The 18146-nt window shown below is 39.2% G+C and overlaps 1 protein-coding gene across 1 annotated transcript in view; it reads left to right on the top strand.

Annotated features, from left to right (window-relative positions):
• The window catches only part of MCM10 (minichromosome maintenance 10 replication initiation factor), a 49212-nt gene that overhangs the window by 4400 nt on the left and 26666 nt on the right, over window positions 1-18146 (top strand). Inside the window, exons 2-10 of the mRNA XM_043967303.1 lie at window positions 499-553; window positions 2457-2807; window positions 5145-5249; window positions 5398-5535; window positions 6866-7040; window positions 8777-8942; window positions 14064-14231; window positions 15346-15462; window positions 17636-17835. Of these exons, the coding sequence (XP_043823238.1) occupies window positions 547-553; window positions 2457-2807; window positions 5145-5249; window positions 5398-5535; window positions 6866-7040; window positions 8777-8942; window positions 14064-14231; window positions 15346-15462; window positions 17636-17835 (1427 nt within the window). The 5' untranslated portion in view covers window positions 499-546. The remainder of the gene's footprint in view (window positions 1-498; window positions 554-2456; window positions 2808-5144; window positions 5250-5397; window positions 5536-6865; window positions 7041-8776; window positions 8943-14063; window positions 14232-15345; window positions 15463-17635; window positions 17836-18146) is intronic.

Genomic DNA, 18146 nt, shown 5'->3' with positions numbered 1-18146 from the left:
AGTACCACTGAATCTGGAAAAGACATGTCCGTTGATTACCCAGTGGATCAAGTCAGTATCCTTGTGACTTCCCAGATCAGAGTTCCTTTACCAGGCTACCACTCACCTCCCTGCTTTGTCTTCCCCTATGGGAATGTTACCTTCTTGCAGGCAAGGACTATTACCTGTTAAGTGGCTAATAAGTGATTTTTTTATTCACTCATTCAGATTAGGCCAGAAAAGTTGCTTAGAGTTAAAAGCTCTGGGAACTTAAATGGAAGCTTGCAAAACAATCCCTGAGCCTTAAGGATTTTACTTATATTCAAATGCTGGAAGACAAAGCATTTGGGGGAACTTGGAAAGGGAGAGGGAGGAGTATACTTGATTTGAGAGTGGCTTAGTGATTCCATCCTCATCCAGATAATGCTGAAGTTCACCTATCAGAGCCTAGGATCCCAGCAATAGAATAGCCGTTCTTGCTACCATCAGACCTATCTAATACCTATGTTTTTGTCACAGAATTTCCCTTGTGGTCGTTGAAGTTCCCATATCAGCCGCGCTCTTGACATGGATGGTAAGTCAGTCCAAGTAATGACCCTTTGTTTCATTCTTTTATAAGGAAAACTATCTCCTAGTTTGCTAAATCTGTTGAATTTCTGTTACTAATTGCTAGATGTTGAAATATCTTTTTTTTTTTTTTTTTTTTTTTAGTGAGGCAATTGGGGTTAAGTGACTTGCCCAGGGTCACACAGCTAGGAAGTGTTAAGTGTCTGAGGCCGGATTTGAACTCAGGTACTCCTGACTCCAGGGCCAGTGCTCTATCCACTGCGCCACTTAGCCGCCCCTAGATGTTGAAATATCTTAATAATCTTTTCAATAAAGATGTAACTTTAATAGTCTGAATGTCACCTTTTAAAAACCAGGTGTATCTTCTGCATCTGACCTTGTAGGTTATCTTCTTATATGTGTATTTGATGTTGGATTAGTGTGATATTTTTATTCTAGTTCTGACTTAAATCTCCATATTCCTTTTCTTTATTCACTATTTTACAGGAATAGATGTGAAGTAATGAAACAAGGGAAAATATGTTTAAGCAAAACTTTGATGTACTTAGGAGAATTTAACCTGAGTTAAATTAATAATGAAATGATTAATTAAGAAGATTTGGCAGCAGGAAATATGCTAACAAAATTTTTCTGTGATTAGAATTGATCTTAGAGTCTGAATGCAGGCAAAACTGTCACTCAAGCCCCTAAATGCTTGTCAATCAAAAAGCATTTGGGGCAGCTAGGTGGTGCAGTGGATAGAGCACTGGCCCTGGATTCAGGAGTACCTGAGTTCAAATCCGGCCTGAGACACTTAACACTTACTAGCTGTGTGACCCTGGGCAAGTCACTTAACCCCAATTGCCTCACTTAAAAAAAAAAAGCATTTATTAAGCACCTACTATGTACTAGGAGCAGCTAGCTAGGTGGCACAGTGGCTAGAGTGCCAGGCCTTAAGTCAGGAATCTTGACTCATCTTCTCAGTTCAAATCTGGCCTCAGACACTTAGTAGCTGTGTGACCCTGGACAAGTTACTCAACCCTGCTTGCCTCAGTTTCCTCATCTGTAATAGGAGCTAGAAAATGAAATGGCAAACCATTCCAGTGTCTTTGCCAAGCACACCCCAAATGGGATCGTAAAGAGTCAGACACGACTGGAAGAATGGCAACAAAATAAGTATTAGCCACTGGGGATACAAATACAGAGTCAAGACAGTTCCTGCCTTTGAGGCAGCTGGTAGCCAGCCAGTGGCTAGAGTGTGCCTTGATTATAGAAAATGAGTTCAAATCTGGTCTCAGGCATTTACTAGCTGTGTGACCCTACCCAAGTCACTTAACCCCTGTTTGCCTCAGTTTCTTTCACTGTAAAATGAGGGTAATAACACCTATCTTTCAGGGTTGTTGCAAGGATCAGATGAGGTAATATTTCTTAGCACAGGCCAGGCATATAATAGGTGCTATATAAATGCTCAGTCCCTTCTTTTGTGCTATAAAGAAGGCACCTCTAATTATATTTCCATATGTTTAACAAATTCTGGGATTTTTCTTTCATTGCTGTTTAATTTTCATGAGAGCCTTTTGCAGGATTCTGAATATAGTGATCTGAGCTAAATGCTTATATCCTCTCAGTTTGTAGCCGCAGAAAGTAGTAAAAGGGACATGAGTAATAATAACAACTAGCAGCAATCCAGCAGCCACTATGTGCTAGTCATTGTGCTAAGCGCTTTGCAGATATCTCATTTTATCCTCACAACATCCTTGAGAGTTAGCTGCTAAGGGAGAGATAATGCCCAAATGTGGGTGAAATTATAAAGGTCATCATTTCAAAAAACATTCTCAAGACTGACATTAACATTTTGATTGCTTTGCCAATCTCTTCTAAAGAAGAGTTTCCCTCAGGTTTGCCCCTGTTTTGTTTCCTTTCTTTTCTAGAGGAAGAGTGTGACCTGGCTCTACTTACTGAGCTACTGGAGGAAAATGAATCCGCTTTAGAATATAATTCAGAGCAGACTGGCTTCTTGACAGAGGAAGCCAGAGAGCCTGATGAATTTGATGAACTCTTTGATGCCGATAGTGACGGTGCATCTTACAAAGAAGAGATTGATGAGCTTCTGGAGGTGGAATCTGGAGAGCAAAAGGAAAATGTGGCCACTCTTTTTGGAGACGTCAATGACCTGACAGATGAGGAGAATGAAGAAGCTCAGGACACAGCACAGTCACCACGATTAAGTCCCATACCTCCACCAGCTCCTGGTCAAGAGAAAATGCACCAGGAACTGCAAGGTGCCCAACACTAATTGTTAACGTTCACTGTTATGTAACAAATTAATTATTAAGTTAAAGACAAATTTAAATGAAGGCCATTAAGTTTGGCATTTTTCAGCAAACCAACCTCTTACACGGTTATAGCTGAGTTTAAACATCAATCATGAGGACTAAAAAAATAGTATAACAGTACACAGAGATATATTAATATTCTCACAATTGTCAGCAAAAATGTCTTAGAATGAATTGAATGCTCATAGCACTTTTCATTTTTCTAGCATTTATTTTCCCCTAATACCCACTGCTCTTCTCACTTTCCCTATATTTGTCAAAGGCATTACCATTTCTCTAGTCACACAAGTCCACAACCTTTGAGGCATCCTCAGCTCTTCATATCACCTCTCCCCACATATCCAGTAAATTGCTAGGTTTTGTTGATTCTGCCTCTACAACGTCTTTCCCACCTTTCACTTCTGTCTACCCTCCTTTCTACTTCTGATTCTCAGTTGGACTTAATGCATTAACCTTGTGATTAGTTTCCTGCCTCAAGTCATTCCCCTCTCCAATCCATCCTCCACATACCTGCCAAAGTGACTTTCCTAAAGTGCAGGTGTGTTCATGTTTTTCCCCTCCTCAATACACTTCACTGGCTCCCTTTTGCCTTGTAGGGTGAAAGATAAGCTCTTCTTGTTTATCTTCAAAAATTCTTCACAGCTTGGTTCCATCCTACATTTCCAATCATGATACATTATCCATCTTGCCAGACTCTATAGTCCAACCAAGTCATCCTCCTTACCGGCACTCATGCATGCCACACTTTTACATAGACTGCCCCTTCATACCCAGAAGCTCTTGTTTCCTTCTAAATTCAACTCAAGCAGCGCCTTCTGTGTGAAGCCCCTCCTGTTCCTCCCAGCTACTTGCTCTCAGCACTCTTCTCCAAAAAATGGGCCTTGTACTTGTTCTGTACAGCCTTATTTCTCCTCCTGTACTGTAACATATGAGCCTTGGTGTCAGGGACTGTGGCATTTTTTTTTCTTTGAATACCTAGTGATAGAGTACATCATTAGTGAAGGCTTGCTGTTTGAGTTATATTGAATATAGTATGAGATACACCAGGGCAGCACAGCACTGACTCTAAATCCCTATCAGCTTTTATGTAAGGATCAGTTTTGAGAAGTATGTGCACGCAGGTTTGGAGTGTTCTCTAATCATACATTTGAGCTTAAATCAGTACCTCGGTTTGCTGTTTCTACTACTGTAGGATTTGGCATTTGTTACATATAAGGCATCAAGTTTTTGAGATAAATATTTCATCAGTATTTAAATTCTTTGGTACTTGCAAAAAGAACTAATAGTACTATTAACTACAGATTCTTATCTATAATTGTTTTTTAGTACAAACTCCCATCTGTGTCCAGCCCAGGTATGAGATTGTTTTTTGTATGTGTAAAAAAGAAAAGTTTAACCCACTGGTATCAAACACAGGGCCATTCTGGAATCAGATTAAAATTCAACTGGGGAGGGACAGCTAGGTGGCACAGTGGGTAAAGCACCGACCCTGGATACAAGAGTACCTGAGTTCAAATCCGGCCTCAGATGCTTGACACTTACCAGCTGTGTGACCCTGGGCAAGTCACTTAACCCCCATTGCCCCACCAAAAAAAAAAAAGAAAGAAAGAAAAAAAATTCAATTGGGGAATATTTAACAAAACAAAAATACAGTTGAACATAGGTAATGTGGTTTTCTCATGTAAATAGTATTTTATTTTTTTCCAATTACAAGTAAAGACAGTTTTCAACATTCTTTTTTTCTTTCTTTCTTTCTTTCTTTCTTTTTTTTTTTTGTGGGGCAGTGAGGATTAAGTGACTTCCCCAGGCTCATACAGCTAGCTAGTAAGTGTCAAGCATTTGAGGCTGAATTTGAACTCAAGTCCTCCTGAATCCAGGGCTGGTGCTTTATCCACTGTGCCACCTTGCTGCCCAACATTCATTTTTAATAAGATTTTGAGTTCCAAATTTTTCTTCTTCCCTTTCTCTATCCACCCCCCCCACCTAAGATGGAAAGCAATTCAATATAGGTTCTGAATATAGGTAATGTTAATATGTGGTTTTTTAAGTCCATACAGGTGGTCTGCAGGGATCCTTATGTATGGTTTAGTGGCCTCCAGTTTCTATTGAACTTTGAGACCACTTCCCTGTGGGGCTTTTTTGAATGGCCAGTATGGCCATGGATTCTAGGCCTCTAATTCTGTGTTGAAATTCTCAGGATTCAATGGAATTTCCAGTATTACTTCAGCATGTTTTACCTTCTTTTCCAGCTTGATTCTGAAACAAGTATATTTTCTATACTAGATGAATTAAAGAAATTGCAAGAGCAGATGAAGACATTACAAGAACAGCTCAAAATGACTGCAATTGGGAAGTCTGCAAGCCCGAAGCCTTCCCAGAAATCCTCTGGTAATAAGACCAGTGCTTTCCTAGGTCTATGAATATGCATATATCCATTGTCAAGAAATTAATGTCACTCGTTGGCAGACATGTGCCAGAACAGACCTTGATGACTCTTCTGATGCTTTATTATTTTCCTCTACTTTTGATAAACTAGGTAAGCTTTCGCTCCTCCCTCTTAAGGAGAAGAAAGTTCAGAAGATTCAGGAGTCATCTATTTTTTCTGCCCAGCTTGATGTCCCTGCTCTGCCCAAACCCAAGCAAGTAGCCCAGAAGCCAAAGGTTTTACCTGCAGGTATAGTGCTCTAGGACGCATGGATTTCTTTTTCTTCTGACCTCTGATTGCTTTATTGTTTCTAACACTAACTTTGGTACTTACTTACCTTTTATCATTATCTCCTTATTTTATGTAAATAGGTTTCTTGTGTCTTCAGTCATACAGTAGTGTCTCTGAATAGAGGGACTATGTGTTATATTAATTTTCATTTTCCACAGCTTTAGGCAAGAAGTAGGTGTTAAATAATGGTCTAGAAGCCTACTCTTCTGGATAAGTTGTGTATTAGGGTTGGTCTTTAGTACATTTGCAAATATATAAACTGAATTTATACAACTAAAGCAAAAATTATTAAAGTAGTTAAGAGTTTTGGATGAAGTCAAGATAGTCCAAGTTTCATCTTGTAGCAGCTGCAATGGGAAAGAGCACTGAACCTAAGGTTCAAATTCTGACCTCTTTATTTTCCAGCTGAGTCTCCCCAACCTCTCTGAGCCTCACTGGGTTGTAGTAGAGAGAGTCCTGGACTTATTTTTTATTTTTATTTTTAATTTTTTTTAAGTGAGGCAATTGGGGTTAAGTGACTTGCCCAGGGTCACACAGCTAGTAAGTGTTAAGTGTCTGAGGCCGGATTTGAACTCAGGTACTCCTGACTCCAGGGCTGGTGCTCTATCCACTGCGCCACCTAGCCACCCCCAGTCCTGGACTTAGTGATATCACCTGGGTTTGAATTCTGTCTGCCACACTTAGTAGCTGTATGGCCATAGGTAAGTTACTTATCTTTTCTCTGCTTTAATTTCCTTATCTGTAAAATCGAGAGTCATAGCATTTGTGCTACCTACCTCAGAATTATTGAGAAGGTGGCGCTCTTTAAACCTTAAAGCCCTATGTGAATGTGAATTATTGCTGTCATAATAAAATTGCTGTATACAAAAGAGCATAGATTGGCATACGGGTCAAAACCCATTAAGAAACACAGCACCAGCTGAAATTTCTATTTAATTCAAGCAACATTTAATACAACTAAGTCCCATAACAAGATACTTTGTCCCTCCCTATTAATAGGTTTGACTTGTAAATTCTAGTGAATCTCCATTTGTTGTTTCTGAAGAAAGGTCACATCCCCTCCATGGTACTTTATCCAACGCTTTGCCCTCAGTGGCACCTTCGTAAATGTAATCTCAATAATATTCTAGAGAAGGGACTGGAAATCACATTGTAGAGCTTTTCTGTTTAGAGATGTTAGAGACTTATTGATTAATTATTTGGACAAAATTTGATCTTTTCTACTTTATAATAAAATTTATCCCTATGAGTGTTTAAAGTATCCTTTTTATTGTTGTTAATTCTTTAGAGCTCAAGAGTCCTCTTTCAGGATCATTACCAAATTCATATTCCCAGCCCCTCCGGTCTACTACTGGAAACAAGCCCAGTGGAGGGACTGGAACCTTGAATTTAGGGACATCTGGAACTTCATATGGAGCTGCTCAAACTGTTTCAGTGGAAAAATTTACTGGACTCAGGTTAAGGTTAGTTAACTATGTAATGGTTTCAGTTCATATTGATACCACTAGATGTCTCCTCCTACTTAAGTGTAGACACTGTGTTATACCCTGGGGATATAAAGACAAAAAAATGATAATTCCAACTCTAAAGGACATATTATGGCCAAAGATGGGGTGGAAGCTGATTTTTCTATGACAATTTCCCAGGTTGCTAATTTAAGTACCATTGGTAGTACACTTTTTTAAAATTTATTTATTTTTTTTGCGCGGGGCAATGGGGGTTAAGTGATTTGCCCAGGGTCACACAGCTAGTAAGTGTCAAATGTCTGAGGCTGAATTTGAACTCAGGTACTCCTGAATCCAGGGCCGGTGCTTTATCTACTGCGCCACCTAGCCGCCCCCCGGTAGTACTCTTTTGAAGGATATTTGTGTCTTTTACATACTAGGCAAAAAAAAAAAATACAATGAACAGGAAAAGTATCAGGAGAAATAAGACTCATGATATTCACTCACATTTGTTGAAATTTAAATAAAGTATTCACTGATCGGCACTGATAACTGTAACAAAAGCAGAAGGGGTTGTTTCAAACTCATAAGTGATTGAGATTGATATTTGATATAATAACCAGAAATTGTGTTTCCTTGCTTCCTACAGTGGCCTCAGTTCTATAACCAGTTATATTCACATTAAAAAAAAACAACTTTTTTCTATCAACTTTATTTCCAAATATATCCCTTCCCCTTCCCCTCTCCAGTGAGTTGTCTCTTGTAACAAATAATTTTTTTAAAAGAGAAAGGAAGGTGAGAAGAAGGAAGGAAGGAGAAGAGAGGGAAGGGATAGGGAAAAAAGAAGGAGGGAAAGAGTAGTTCAACAAAACTAACCAACCAACCCATTAACCCTACTTTACAATGTAACTCTTAGCACTTGCCATCTGGATCCTCCACACTAGACACTCAGCCTCTTTGCTAAGTGGGGACAGTATTAGTTTTTTCCTCTCTATCTATCATCACTCTAGTGCCAAGGTTCTTAACCTGAGGTCCATGAATTTTTTTTCTTACTGTTTTAATAATTCCTTCAATATAATTGATCTCCTTTGTAATCCTATGTATTTTATGTATTTAAAAACATTGTTCTGGGGGCAGCTAGGTGGCACAGTGAATAAAGCACTAGTCCTGGATTCAAGAGGACCTGAGTTCAAATTTGGCCTCAGAGACTTGACACTTGCTAACTGTGTGACCCTGGGCAAGTCACTTAACCCTCATTGCCCTGCAAAAAAAAAGCAAAGAAACAAAAAAAACCTTTCTGAGACTGCCAAAGGGGTCCATGACACAAAAAAAGTTAAGAGCCCCTTCTCCAGTATATATACCTCAAGGACATGTGATTTCCTGTGTGAATACTACTTCTTTGACAATAAATCCAAGCCCTGTATGCCCTAGTGTATGAGGTTTATGAGCTGCTGTGACTGGAAAAAAGCATCTTGTGGAGGTCCACTTACTGCTAAGCTTTTCAGAAATTAGACAGACTAATCCTTTGATGATATACAACTCATTGCCCAGCTTGTTCCTTAAGCTTTCTCAGCTTGGTTGGAATTGCCCAAGTTTGTTCTTTGTGGACATAACTTTAGGAACCCTAGGCAACTTCTCTACCAATATTTGAGGAGTATTTTCACAAAATACAATTTGGGATAGTGCCACTTATTTACTTTATACTCAGTAAGGGCTAAATGAATCAGGTCGATTGTTTGTGATTTGCAACACAGGCGGCCCCGAGTGTCCTCCACAGAAATGGACAGGAAAATGGCTGGCCGGAAACTGATCAGACTATCTCAGCTCAAGAACAAGTTGGCAAGTGAAAAATTGGAAGAAATGGACTGGGTGACATTTGGGGTCATAATGAAGAAAGTCACACCTCAGAGTTCAAACAATGTAAGTCATTTTCTTTTTCTTTTTCTTTTTCTTTTTTTTGCGGGGCAATGGGGGTTAAGTGACTTGCCCAGGGTCACACAGCTAGTAAGTGTCAAGTGTCTGAGGCAGGATTTGAACTCAGATACTCGTGAATCCAGGGTCAGTGCTTTATCCACTGCGCCACCTAGCTGCCCCGTAAGTCATTTTCTGGTAGATTGTTAGTTCTGTTCCCAGGAAGTGAAACTCAGAGCTTGATTGAGAGCTGGTGGCTTTACCTTCAACGCACCTTTGTACATTTAATTTTAAATAAGTATGAGTATATCTTGAGCAGCGTCATATACTGACTTGAGGCAATGTCTATAAACAAGTATGTGAATGGATGCCTACAAGTCAGACCTACAAGATTCTATTAGAACTAATAAGCATTTAATAAGCATTCCCTTGGATCGATTGAGATAATATTTGTAAAGCAGTTAGCGCAGTGTCTGGCACATGGTAAGTGCTTATTAAATGCTTATTCCCTTCCTCTTCCCTTGGTTATTTATAGAGTCATAGATTTCGAGCAAAGAGGGACTGGGTGGAGTCCATTTTGAGGCTCAGACAGGATAAACAGACAACCTAATTGAACACAGGTCATCCAGACTCATTTCTTTACTTATTCTTGTTATTTTATTCCACACTCAATTCCTTCTAAATTGTGTGTTGGATAGAAAAGGTCATTTTTAGTGATGCCATTAAAAGCAATTTTAGCACTGGAAGGTTCTTAATAGCTTTGGAAAAGTGAAAAATTCTTTAAAGAACTGGTTAAAAACGATTTCACCTTAAAAGTACTGTGCTACATAGGAAAAATATATTAAGAAAGATAGGAACTTTATCAGTCTCAAGTAGAGAAAGCATTGACCTCAGGTGTGGAAATTTAAGCTCTGGTCCCAGCTTTGCTGCTGACTGGCTGTGAGCAAAAGCCTTGCATCTCTTTGGGTTTCTGTTCCCCTCCTTAGTTACAAAAGGAGGGGACTCAACCACCTAATCCTTAGGCCCCTTCCAGTTCTAATATTCCTCAGTTTTAATGTTTGTTGCTTTCATCAGCTGTTATTTATTTCCATGTAATATTTAGTCTCGTCTAAGCTGCATGTTTCTTTATGAAAGCATTGGGTTTTGTTTTGTTTTTTTTTGCGGGGCAGTGAGGGTTAAGTGACTTGCCCAGGGTCACACAGCTAGTAAGGGTCAAGTGTCTGAAGTCAGATTTGAACTCAGGTCCTCCTGAATCCAGGGCCAGTGTTTTATCCACTACGCCACCTAGCTGCCCTGAAAGCATTGGTTTTTTTGTTTTTGTTTTTGTTTTTGTTTTGTTTTTTGCAGGGCAGTGGGGGTTAAGTGACTTGCCCAAGGTCACACAGCTAATAAGTGTCAAGTGTCTGAGGCCAGATTTGAACTTAGGAACTCCTGAATCGAGGGCCTGTGTTTTATCCACTGCGCCACCTAGCCGCCCCCTAAAGCATTGGTTTTTAAGGTGAAAGACTGCTGAAATCTAACCTAGCCCTGACACTCTTGGTTCTTCTGTGCTTTAATTTTTCTACTGGGAAAGTCAGGCTTTCCCAGGGATGTTGTACGGGTGATAGAAATAGATGTGAGGTATGCTGTGAGTTTTTCTGAGCAATTGTAGAAATCCGTGGAATAATAAACAGCAACGTTATAGAAGCCACAGTTTATTGTGACTAGGTCATGATCACCGAGTTTATTCTGGACCTGTGACCATCAGCAAATGGTCTTGTTCCTAAGAATAATCTGATTTACAGTTCAGGTTCTTTGAGAAGAAATAGCCTATCAAAGTACTTCAGGGGCAAAGTAAAATACTAAATATGATCTTTAAAACATTTAAATTATGGTTCTTCAGGTACATGATAAATGCTTTGAAACTTTACAGCCAAACTAAGCCAGTCCCATTTAATGCTTTTGTTCTTTGATATCATTGCAATGACCCATTCGTTCCTTTAATGGATATTATTGATCTGTGATAAATATAATATTTATTGTATAAACCAATCTAATAACATCTTCCTATTTTAAGATAAGTTGATAAGATCATTCTGTAAACTGCTTTTCATTTTAGTAATGCTTATATCTCACCAGACAGTGCTAATCTAAGCATGAAAATACAAGCCTGGAATTAGAAACCTGGGCTTCTTTGCTATGAGCTTACTGTGTTACTTAATCAAATTATTTCAGCTTTCTACATAATTTCCTATACTTTTTAAATGGGAAAAGTAATATCAAACCCTTGGGCAGTAACTTCTAGTAATTGTATTGACAGTGTATTTTACATACAATATTTATTTCCTGATTTTGAAAACTTCAGTCGACAGAAGAGTTCAGTACGGTCTTGTAGAGTCATGCAGATCGTGTATAATTTTTTGGCTTGAGAATTTAAGAACAGAAGATGGCAGAGTAGAAGGAAGCGGTGCCACAAGCCCTCCATCCTCTATAGACCTAAAATCCCAGACCCATATAGGGGCACTGTGATGGGGAGAGAGCCCAACTGGCAGCTTTATCACCTATGGCCTGAGAAAGGGGTAAAGAGAAGTCACAGCCTTAGGGTATGTACCAAGGAAAGAGGAAGTTCAGAGGTAAGCCACAGTGACATGACTCACATCGAAGGAGCAGAATAAGGTCTCCATTCCAGCTTCTAGACCAGTCTGCAGAGGAATCTCAGATCACAAGGAGCCTATAGCTCTATCACTAAACCAGCAGAGCTTCCCCATGGGCTAATAATTATGGAGTTCAGCAGCATTTTACTCTTGCTCATGCCCAAACTCAGGTGAATTTGCAGGGCTGTGGCAGGGGACAGGGACAAGATAATGATCAGACTTTGCCCTAGACTGGACTACTTTGTTTGTTTTTTTGGTTTTTTTGTGGGGCAATGGGGGTTAAGTGAGTTGCCCAGGGTCATACAGCTAGCAAGTGTCAAGTGTCTGAGGCCAGATTTGAACTCAGGTACTCCTGAATCCAGGGCTGGTGCTTTATCCACTGTGCCATCTAGCTGCCCCTAGACTGGACTACTTTGAAAACACCAAAAGCTTTTCTCCAGTTTGAGCTGTAGTTGAGATCTTGAAATAACACAGTATTCAGTACTCCTAAGAAAGTAACAATAGGACCAGACCTTCCTTCCAGAAGTGTGCAGAAGCCTACTCTAACATTTAGACTAAAATCAAGACGTAGGCCAAAGAATAAGCAAACAAGAAAAGAATCTCACACTAAAAAGATACTGTGGTGACAGGGATGCTCAAGACACAAATGTAGAAGAAGAAAATTATTCCAACACATCTATAAGCAAACGTCAAAGCAAAATACAGCTTGAGCACAAACTCAACTAGAAGTCCTAGAAGAGAAAAAGAGTGAAATGGGGAAGTTAAGGATTGATTTTTATCAATTAAATGTGAGCACTTGAGGAAATAATTGGAAAAGACATAAGAACTATAGAAGAAAAACTAGAAAGATAATTAACATCTTGCTGCAAGAGGTATAAAACCTTGAAAGTCAAAATTAGGATGAACCAGATAGAAACCAATAACTTCATGACACAGCAAGAAACAAAACAGTCGAAATGTTGGAGGTTGGGAGAGAAGAAAATAAAGGTATTTTATAGCAAAATCAATTGATCTGGAAAAAAGTTCAAGAATCACTAGACTACCTGAACACTGACCAAACCAAGAGCCTAGGTATCATATTTAAGAAATCTTAAAGGAAAACTGCCCAGATAGTCTAAAACCAGGAAGCAGAATAGAAATAGAAAGAATCCACCAATCACTTCTTTTTTTTTTTTTTAGTGAGGCAATTGGGGTTAAGTGACTTGCCCAGGGTCACACAGCTAGTAAGTGTTAAGTGTCTGAGGCCGGATTTGAACTCAGGTACTCCTGAATCCAGGGCTGGTGCTTTATCCACTGTGCCACCTAGCTGCCCCCCCCTCCCCCAATATTAATAGTATTTTTTCCAGTTACATGTAAAGATAGTTTTCAACATTTGTTTTTTTTTTTTTAGTGAGGCAATTGGGGTTAAGTGACTTGCCCAGGGTCACACAGCTAGTAAGTGTGTTACGTGTCTGAGGCTGGATTTGAACTCAGGAACTCCTGACTCCAAGGCCGGTGCTCTATCCACTGTGCCATCTAGCTTCCCCCAACATTTGTTTTTATAAGATTTTGAGCTCCAAATTTTTTCCCTCCCCCCTCCCCAAGACAGAAAGCAATCTGATATAGGTTATATATGTACAATCACATAAACATTTCCACATTAGTCATGTTGTGAGAGAAGAATCAACAAAAAAGGAAAAAAGCTCAAAAAAAAAAGTAGAAATAGTACGACTCAATCTGCATTCAGATTCAACAGTTCTTTTTTGTTTTTGCTTTTTTTTCTGTTTTTTTGTTCTCATAAGATTTTTAGTTCCAAATTTTTCTCCCACCCTCTCTTCCTTCTCCCCTCTCCAAGACATAAAGCAATCTGATATAGGCTATATATGTACAATCACATTAAACATATTTCTGCATTAGTCATGTGAAAGAACAAAAGGGGAAAACCTCTAAAAAGAGAAAAAAAACAACAACAAAGTAGAAACAGTATGGTTCAATCTATTGAGGTGGCAAAGAATGAAAATGACAAAGAGCTCATACATTGGGTAATAGCTGAGAAGTTGTGATAAATTTCTGTGATGAAATGCTATTGGATTGTAAGAAATGATGAAGGGAATGCTTTCAGAAAAACCTAAAAAGACTTGTATGAACTGATGCAGAAGGAAGTGAGCAGAACTAGGAAAACAATTTATATAATGCTAACAGTATGCTAAAAACAAACTTTGAAAGAATTAGGAATCCTGATCAGCATAATGATCGACCACAATTCCAGAGAACTAATCATGATACTTGCTACTCAACCCTGATGGAGAGATGAAGGGCTCAGTCTAGAAACATGTACATATATACACATATATGTGTGTATGTGAAAAAAAGGTTTTGGAGATGGCCAACATGGAATTTTGTTTTCATTCTTGATGGAGACAGTAGGAGGAGAGAAGGCAGGTATTTGCTGGATTAAAAAAAAATTAAATACAATTTTCTAGAAAAAGAGAATTAAAGAACAATTTTTTCCCCCCAGGGAAAAACCTTTAGCATCTGGAGGCTGAATGATCTGCGTGACCTAAATCAGAATGTCTCATTGTTCTTGTTTGGAGAAGTCCACAAAGAACACTGGAAGACTGAGCAAGGCACTGTCATAGGATTGCTTAATGCCAACCCCATGAAGCCAAAGGAGGGTTCAGATGAAGTAAGAAGGATTTCTTTGATTTCTTTGTCTAAAGATGTATTCAAGTTAGCCAAATTTTGTCAATAGCATTTGTTTTAGATTAGCACTAAATAGTATAATAACTTCTCCTTTATTTAGCTCTTCAAATCAGTCCAAGAGTCATTGAATTTATTCATCGACCCAGCATTCCATTTGCTTATACTTAGTGATCCTTTACCTATATGTTGGTATCTGATTTTGTAGGCCCTTAACATTATGTAGATTTTGGAGGAGCATTAAAAAACTCAGAGCCTACTTTAGATGTTCCTGTGGTTTTTTTCAAAGCACTGAACTATTATAAAAATTGTTACTACCTTTTGTACGGACTAACTGCATTTTTCAGCATTCTTCATTAAAGCTCAATTAGAGAGTGCACACCTTAATGGAGAATTTTTGTAATATTGAAAACATTTCATTTGATTCACCCACATGTTGACGGCTATGAACATTTTAACTATTGGATTACATGAGATCCAGTACTAAAAATGTAGAGAAGTCACTAAAATGATCTAGATATACCTTTCTTTACAACATGTTGATTGATCTTATACACCTCTAAAAACAGAACAGAATTGAACTTCCAACTCAAAGAAGGAGATACTTCCCCCACATACACACTCCATTTAGTTTCAATAATCAATTTAAATTATCAAATGGAAGTTTGACATCACAAAACTCTGTCTAGTGTTTGAATAGGAAATATGGTTTATAAAGTAAATTTTGTTCCTGGGAAAAACCATGAAGTTTGGGGACCCAATTCTATCAACCCAAGTCTAGGCACAATAGCTTCTTCACCCTGACCCAGTGCTGTACAAGATATAACCGTTGGGAGTGAAAACAGGTTCATTTGCTCCTTGGCTTTCAGCAGTTAATAATTGTCCATTTTTTACTGCTCTCTATATCATTTCACTATCTAGTCAAAATGCAGCCTGAATATGATAAGACTTGTTTACCAAACTAGGAAACCAGTTCATGTCCACTGTTCATGTGATTCCACTGACTGTAAACTGTTTGCAAACTCCTCCCTTTCTTGCCCCAGTCTTTGACCTTTGTAATACCCATTTTTACTTCCTAATTGGGCTTCTTATCTCTACAGGTATGTTTATCTATTGATCATGCCCAGAAGATCTTAATTATGGGTGAAGCTCTTGACTTGGGAACCTGCAAAGCAAAGAAAAAGAATGGAGAGCCTTGTACACAGATCGTCAATCTGGTTAGTTTATTGTTTAACAGTGTTAAAATGGGTTGCTAATAGGGAAGGAAAATATGGCTGCCTCAGAGATAATGGTTTGTCTCTTTTGTTGATGTCTTTCTTGTTATAAACAGGAAGGGTCCAAATGAGATAACTGAGTTTTGTCTGTCACAAATGGTTTTTGGGTGCTGTTAGTGTAAAAAGTGATGATCTTACCTTATTACATAATTTTTTGTTAACCAATATTTAAGGAATATCCTTATACATAAAATTCATTAGATTCAACCAGCCAAAGTAACAGGGAACAGGAAAAGCAGGAAAGCTGCTAATAACCTGAAAAGCCAAGTTTTAGGCCATAGTTTAGCCTGGCCCTTCTCATTGTATAGTCCTAGAGCATAAGGAACATAAATGACTGGTTTCCAGGTTTTTCTACCTTCTTTATTTTACTTAACCCATTCTTTGACCAATGATCTAACGTTCAGCAAGATGGCTCAAAGGCAGATAGTTGGATGAAGGACATCAAGAACCTGATATATTTCCCCAATAAGTTTAGTTCTAAAATAACCAAGAGTCCAGTGTGATTGTGTCTTCAGTATTCATTCAAGAAGATAATGCTTTCTTCCTCTTTGGTTCTCGCACCACTAGGCTAACCTTTCTCCAAAAATTGGCATGAATGACCATTTGAAAAACTTCACTGAACAATGATTTTTCTAGATTACATGGGAAACTTTTCTTCCTTTCTGTGAACTTCTTTGAAAGGAATGTAAAGGGCACTTGTCATTGTGCCGATAGTGTGTGGGGCCAGAATTATGGGGTGTGGATTGATTGAAATAACTGAAGAAATAAAGGTTCTAGCTTCCAAGCATATTGATTTATTAAGCAATGTGCGCCAGTTGTATAACAAGTTGGGACCAGGCCTTGCTCAGCTTGGCACTGGACCCCAAATACAGGAGGACGGATTTTTATTTATTAAAAGTAAAAAAAAAAAATCAAATAAGATCAATTAATTAAAAGAAAACAATTATCAGGGTACAAGTCAGCATACAAAATTAGGCAATCTGGTTTCTTTTTTTTTTCTTTCTTTTTTTTTTTTTTTTTTTTTTACGGGGCAATGGGGTTAAGTGACTTGCCCAGAGTCACACAGCTACTAAGTGTCAAGTGTCTGAGGTCAGATTTGAACTCAGGAACTCCTGAATCCAGGGCCGGTGCTTTATCCACTGCACCACCTAGCTGCCCCAATCTAGTTTCTAATTAGAGGAAAGAGTAGGGGCTTTCCTAGTTGGAAGGAGGAGAGCAAACAGGTGCAATTCCTTGAAATCAGAAAAAGAGTTATCTAACGCACTCCCTGCCACATGTCTGTATTTGATCAAAGTAACAAAGAAACAGTAACTGACTGCCCAATACAGGGCCAGTTTTCAGATGACACATGGGTTGCTTGAGATGTTTACTTGTGAGAAAACTCCTTGCATCATTCTTCAGATCTGACTGAGTTTCTGCTGGCTTCCACCTTTGTCACTCGTCAGCATAACCTAGGTATGTGCTCCGGCTTCCTAACCATGCAGGGCTAGGTTCAAACAATGTAATAACATTTTCTCACAAGACAAATTGAACCAGACCTATAACTAAATAGAAAGGGAACTGAGCTAGTTCCAGAACTGAGTCACAAGGTGGAGTCCATGTGGTTCACTCAATTCCCTCAGAATGATGAAGTATCTGCATCTTTGGACAGCAACAAGAGACTTTAGGGAAAACCCCAAACATGAAGCCACGACTTGGATTCTAGCCCTGACCCTGCCACTTATTAGCTTCCTGAGAGGACCTCTGACCAATCATTCACCTCTGAGCCTCTTGGGCTTCACTTGTCATAAGGATCAGAAGCCCTGCCCTGTCTGCAGCACGGTGGTATTCTGAAAATAGGGGTAGGGACTTGACCTCTTAATTCACTGGTATAAGTAACTCCCATGTGGAGGAAATCCCTCTCCCAATCCAGGTCAGCCCCCGTTAGTGCTACTCAGAGGTTAAGTGATTTGCCCAGGCTCACACAGCTCATAGATCCCTGGCTTCTCTGCCTTCCCCCATGGTGCCTCTGTTGTGACAGTGAAGAGAAACAGTGTTGATCAAAGTGCTTTGTCATCTCACTACCCTGTAGGCTACAGGAGTGCAGTCCCTTATGTATATTTATTTCTTCTTACAGAATGACTGTGAATACTGTCAGTATCATATACAGTCTCAGTATAAGAAGCTGAGTGCCAGGCGAGCGGATTTGCAGTCTTCCTTCTCAGGAGGCAAAGTGCCAAAGAAATGCGCTCGCAAAGGCTCTAGCCTGAAAGAACGACTGTGTCGGGACGGCTTTTACTATGGAGGAGTCTCTTCAGAGTCATATGCAGCCTCAGTGTAAGACACCCCAGGTTCTCTGTTATTGTGTTAGATTGCCCTTAACAATGAGCGCATATTTGTCTTGGAATAAGAATGCGTATTTCAGTTGTGCTCGGGACCATTTTGATAAGTTTTCAGGTTGTGGAAGAGAGTCACCAAACCTTCAAGTCAGCAAACCTGTACCTGGCCTATCCACTCTACAGTGCTCCCAGTCTGGTACTTGACTCAAAGACCTCAGGTACAATGTACAGGGCACTGTGCTAGGCCCTGCAGATACGCAGTGGAAAATACAGCTGCCCTTACTCTCAGGGAGTTTACAGATTAGTGCT

This window comes from Dromiciops gliroides, chromosome 5 (assembly GCF_019393635.1).
Source record: "Dromiciops gliroides isolate mDroGli1 chromosome 5, mDroGli1.pri, whole genome shotgun sequence".
Taxonomy (NCBI): Eukaryota; Metazoa; Chordata; class Mammalia; order Microbiotheria; family Microbiotheriidae; genus Dromiciops; species Dromiciops gliroides.
Note: the sequence above shows the minus strand (reverse complement) of the source record. Positions and strands in the feature narration are given on the sequence as shown.